The sequence below is a fragment of the Botryllus schlosseri genome, chromosome 12, assembly GCF_051294905.1.
Source record: "Botryllus schlosseri isolate E-star chromosome 12, Bs_hap1, whole genome shotgun sequence".
Classification (NCBI taxonomy): domain Eukaryota; kingdom Metazoa; phylum Chordata; class Ascidiacea; order Stolidobranchia; family Styelidae; genus Botryllus; species Botryllus schlosseri.
Window position 1 is genome coordinate 4,872,063 of NC_137247.1, and position 6,000 is coordinate 4,878,062.

Sequence of the window (6,000 nt, forward strand, 5' to 3'; positions counted from 1 at the left end):
TGTTTATTACCTCTGTCAAGTAATTTGGGCTTTTGACATGCCTTGAAGTATGGAAACCTGATTCAGTGAAGCATATTAATTGTATATATATGGCCTTTAGGATCTTGCACATTGCTAATAGCAGTCAGTCAAGCATGCCATACCTAATCTGATCTCAATCAAATTAATAGGACCACCATCAAAACCCGCCCTCCTAATATCGATATTTCATTGATGTGCCAAATACACATAAGAAGGATGTATCGATAAGATAACCAACGTAATCTGCTATATACTCAGTCTTTATCCCATTATATTTCGACTGCCTCCGCAAATCGCAATGAGCGCAATAAAGCTAAGCTAATATGAAAATGGTAATATAAATAAATAGTATATACTTTCCATCGATATTATAAAGAGCTTCTCGGAGGTACAGAACTTCAATATATACTATTGAACAATATATTAACGTTAAATGAATATTTCCGGCTGACACTCGTCAGGGGTAACCCTCAGCAACTAGCAGAGAATTGGCAAGAACATTGTATATCAACAAAACAATGTGAACAAATTTGGTACTACCAGTTACATGATATTCATATTGAAATAAACTCAAATATTTTCGACAGACATTCGTTTGGGGTAGGGTAATCGTTCTATGAATTTTATTATTCAAATGAATATTATATAACTTGTAGTGCCTCGAACCCAATCCCCACTTTGGCGTGACTTAAAATCTTGGTTTGTAATATTAATATCATTTCATTTAATATATTGAAACCGTATAAGGTATGCAAACCTGTCTAGCCACATGACTAGGAGCTTCGAGCTATCGAGTACGTCGCATGACAGTTTCAGGAGAGATATGCTCGGTCCCTGGCGAAATGCTTCCGTCCCGGTGGTGTCCGAGCGTCCTCTCGTCGATATGTGTGACCGCAAAGCGCGACATCGACAATTCAAATCAAGACCTCGCGATTGAAGATTCTCACTTTCCAGATCGTAGTGCTGCACAGGATAGAAAAACTGATTTGTACTTTAGTTAGTGAACCGAGACCTTCGCAATTAAACACAGTAGATCATGAATGTAAATCAGTGTCCCCAAACTTTTCCGGCTTGTGGCACACTAGCAAAGTTATAAAACTCTCGCGGCAAACTTGGGCCGAGAAAAAATGATTTAAAAAATATTGATGTTCTTTTTATTACATGAACATAACATATACAATAGAAAGGAGGTTGTATTGTTCACAAACTTACCCGCATTTTGTAATGCACATCCCTAGATATTAAAAGCATTTTTGGATATGGCGAATGAAATCACTTGCGTTGTAATCGTCAGACAAACATACCGTAATCAACAATAACAACCCGCGTTTTGCCGTTAATTCCAAGCTGCTTTTGATTCAACTCAATAACGAAAAGCCATGTATACCTATCCTGGAAGATACAAATTTTAACACAATATTGATTGTTTTTGCACCGATTATGGAATAGCCTTTGCTAGCAGACAGCTAAAGATCGCCGAAGTTCTTCTGAAGAAATAGCTTTAAATTTAAGTAGCTGCTATTTTGCGGAAAGATTGGTCGATTTATTAGGATACCTAGACTGATTTCATCGTCAATTGTGCTTATTTATCAGCTGTTGATAAGATTGAAGCGTCTGTAAGTCGGGTATACTAGTCTTCAGGCCTTTTTCAAAGTATTTATACAGTTCAGTTGTGTTCAGAATTTTGGATTTGAAACAATAGTATTCAACTGATAACTATAGAATTTGCCGCCGTGCACACAATTTTTTCAAATCCAAATCTACAGCGTGTGCAGCGATTTTTTAGCCAACCTAACCATTTTTAGCTAACCCAACCATTTCATGGAATGGCCAGTAAAATTTGAAGGAAAAAAATGTTTGAACAATCCTAGCCCAGAGTGACCGAGGAAAAACCTTTCTGTAGTATTTGCTGCACCATTATCAATGCCACACTGCATATTCCAACAACTACCCACTACCCAGCTAAGCCACACTCAATCATTTGCCTTGAGAGGGACAAAATTGTTATCGAGATACAGAAATACAGACTCAATATAGTGGCGTCGAAACAACTAAATTAAGCTTAATATTTTCTTGTATAAACTTGAACCTGATGAAGATTACTTTAATCTCAAATTTTAACAACTAGCTTTCCAGTCATTTGAACTCTTGATCTATACACACACACACAAAAGAATAACATGTAGCAATTTCCAACGAGTCAATTTCCTATACAATCAGCACAGCGTCACCGGAAAGTATAAACTTCCGCCCGAAGCATACATGACATTGAAGTGACACCCTGTGCCCTATTTGGGGTCATCTCAACGGGATGTACATATAGTACAGCGAAATAGTATTAATCGAAAAGAAAGTCAACACTGTGAAAAGTAAGTAAGTAAGAAAGTAAGTAAGTAAGAAAGTAAATATTAGATGATGTAACACCAGAAGTGGTCTCAAAACCCCTTTCCATTTCATGAAATAATGTCGGCTAATCCAGCAAAATAAACACTTCCATACTTACTACAAAGTTAACTGTATATTGTTCCTCGTCTCCATTGGAATATCGAAGATGACAATGACACAGTCATTTATGCAATGCAACGCAATACAATACAATCACGACATGTCAATATCATTATTGATAAATTCAGAAACACACAGCATGTCAACTTTTTGTACTGTAGTGTGAAAATGCATGATCAATAAAGTAGGTCAATAACTAGTTTTTCGCTTAAGTGACATTCAAATAGGACAGAAATGGAACCATATATTTACAAGGTAGCACCAGTGTTTACTCCTGTACATGCTACCACGTACTAGACACAGGCTGGGTGTTACAATATAGGCCTACGTGACAAAATCAAAGGGTTTACAGAACACAATAGTTTAATATGAGGTGAATTGAAATGGAAACTTACATCTCTTTATAGGAACTCAAATCTGCATAAAAGTATATGTGCCATCTGCATATGGACATTTACCATACACAGCTTGCAAGAAGTCCAGAAGGAAGAAACCGGAGCGTTATCGAGTCAGCAGTGCCACCATTTTCCCACTAATGACGGTATGCTGAGCAACTAGCGGGGAAACCGCCGATACCAGTTGTACAATAGGGGTCTTCAAAAATTACTTTTTTCCTCAAATCGTGCTGGCTACGTGATAAAATTGTTAGGTTACCTAATTTAAGCCTACACACCAAATTTGGTTCAATTCCAACCAGTAGCCGCATTGCTACAGAAGAAAGTTTCTATCTATTATATAAAAATAAATACCACAAACTTTGAAAATTTTCTGTACACCCCATGAAAGTGTTAGGTTGTCTATAGAAACGATGTTCACCAAATTTGGTTCAATTCCAATTCCAATTTCAAATTTTTTGTTGAAGTATTTGGCCACGGATTTATATGCCGTATATGCTATCTCGGCAGAATGTCAGTGTGCAATTAAGGTACCTTTTGCTCAATATATTGACTGTGATGGCAACAGATGAGATTTCATGCGGCAGAAAAATGCTTACCATTTGTTTCAGAAGGTCAGCAGCGTCCAGTATAAGCACTTGATGTCCTATCGCTACGACTCCTAAATTTTCCAGATCTTCATAATTCAGTGTCAGTAGCTGGGCTCCGGTAATATTAGCTTCCTCGAAGTTTGGAATATAGGGTTGCAGACTATCATCCAATCCTGAACAAGTGATATCTTTTTAGAAAGCAATTCACATGACAATAAAGATCATTAGACATTTAGGGGCTTCTATGTTTTACGATCATACCAAGCCAGTGTTCCCATATGACACCAGTAAATGTTTCCCATGAACACATCAAAATAAATTGTTTTTTTGCCTTGGCAGACACGGATATTAGGGTTGGGTTTGGGTGGGCGCTATTAAGGTGGGGGGATAGGCCTATTAGGTTTGGAGGTGGGGGATATTAGGGTTGGCGAAGGGGGATATTAGTATTAGGGTTGTGGGAGAGGAATATTAGGGTTATTAGGGTAGGATGCTCGAAATGTTTGGTTGTATAACCTCACAGTTTAAGATTTGTATCCGTGAAATGGGAAACTATACCTGACAGAGAAGTATTCAAACGATCTATTTACATATTATAGTTCAGACAAGGTCGTGCTGAGGTGGGGTTGTTGCGCTTGTTGAGTCATAGATAACATTGAGATGCACCTAATCCATCAGATAACTCTTTGCTATGCAAATCAAAGAGGATGGAGCCATAGGCCTATTAGAAATAGTTTGTAGTGTGTTCTCTAAATCAATCCTTTACATTTTGCGCAATATTTGATAAAATTTTCACGAAAAATGAAGAAAGCTGCAATACGAAATTACTACACGCAGCTTAAAACATCATGTTACATAACTTCCGAGTATCTAGAAAGCTTTCGGAAGCTGCAAACAAAGTTGCGAAAGTTGCAAAAACTTGCCCTAGTAATAACAAATACTCACCTCGAAACCAGTCGATTACCTGACTAGGACACCAATTTACTACATCATCAATATCCGCCATTGTACCGTACAATCGTAATACTCATTCCCGAATTATGATAATACGTGAATACTAGGAAGTAATCTACTGTTGCAAGAGACAAAAGTTGAGTGATAGTATACTGCATTACTGCTGATATAAAATGCTACAGTAAAAGCGTCAAGTGACACATCCCAAAGCAATAGCTAATGGGGTTAGCAGCTTTGCCCAGATAAAATCATTCATCATCTCGAGTCATTGCACATTTTGACTCGTGTCAAGTCGATTCAATCGATTTTCGAGGGTGACTCGAGTCACATTTAGTCACTCGATTTTTGGAGGTGACTCGAGTCAAGTCAACTTGAATTTTGATGTACAAGACATGATTTAGAGTCATTGCATTTGCTAGCTGTTTCAAATACAGATTGAGTCCCCTTATATTCTGAATCGAGGAACGAATACAGAGTTGAATAAACACACAAAAAGGCGTTGCATTGCGATATAGATCATACATAGAACTCCTAAATTATGTAAGTATAGCCTGAGCCCCCAGTCCATATTTATCAATTTATCAGTCAAGCCCGAAATAGAGGGTAAAAACGAAACCTGTACAATTTCAGCCTGCAGTAATTGTTGACGGGTAATATAAACGTATAGGTATAATCGTATAAAATATACGATATTCGTTCGATTCAAATCATATAGGCCTATTCAAGTGGGCTGGTTATTTATATGATCACACGACAATGTACCCAGTTTATAGACAAGCGATACATTGCGATTAGATTATTTTACTAGTGTTCGAAAACGTAACGTAAGCTGCGTTTGCGACCAATCTATTTGTGATATAGGCTAACAAAGTAACAATGGAGTCTCATGTCTTGCAGTGAAACGTCCAATCATTAGATGATTCGATAATATCACAGGTTACAGTACATTAGCGTGTAGCTAACAATCCGAACTTATTCCAGAAACATTGATTTAGTCGACACCGATTAGTTGATGACTTGAAATTGACTCGTATACATTTTGCTTCGAGTCTCGAGTCATTCCACATTTCTGAGGGGTCAAGCTAAGTCATTTTTGCAAAGTGAGTCAAGTCAAGTCATACGATAAAGTTGACTCGAGTCATCCCAACACTGGTAGACGTACAAGTTGAATAAAAATACCTCCGCCGGCTGGCACAATAGGAATAGTCGCTCCGTGGTTAGTGATTGCAAGCCTCAAAACGGCACACCAAAACACTGCCAGCATATTTTGCAGTCAGTTGCAACAAATTTCCTACACGGAAAATATCCATCACACAACACATACTGATACCACCATTTTATTAAAGTCTCCTACCGCGTCCACAATATAGTTCAATTCAAAACAATTTATGGCTAAAAATTTCATCATTTCAATACCCAACAAGACTAAACCAGACTAAAACGCGATACACACAGGCAACCGCGAAACGAGAGAATCGTACCTGTCTGAGTGTCTGTCTGCGACAAAGCGATCGACGTCCCGTCGCCACATTTAGCAA

The 6,000-nt window shown here is 37.9% G+C and overlaps 1 protein-coding gene across 1 annotated transcript in view; it reads right to left on the bottom strand.

The window, feature by feature from the left end:
• Positions 1-5,733, bottom strand: part of LOC145451621 (uncharacterized) — a 44,344-nt gene extending 38,611 nt beyond the window's left edge. Inside the window, exons 1-3 of the mRNA XM_080329827.1 lie at positions 4,454-5,733; positions 3,521-3,684; positions 779-984 (exon numbers count right to left, since the gene is read on the bottom strand). Coding sequence (XP_080185953.1) covers positions 779-984; positions 3,521-3,684; positions 4,454-4,514 — 431 coding nt within the window. The 5' untranslated portion in view covers positions 4,515-5,733. The remainder of the gene's footprint in view (positions 1-778; positions 985-3,520; positions 3,685-4,453) is intronic.
• Between the last annotated feature and the right edge of the window lie 267 nt (positions 5,734-6,000).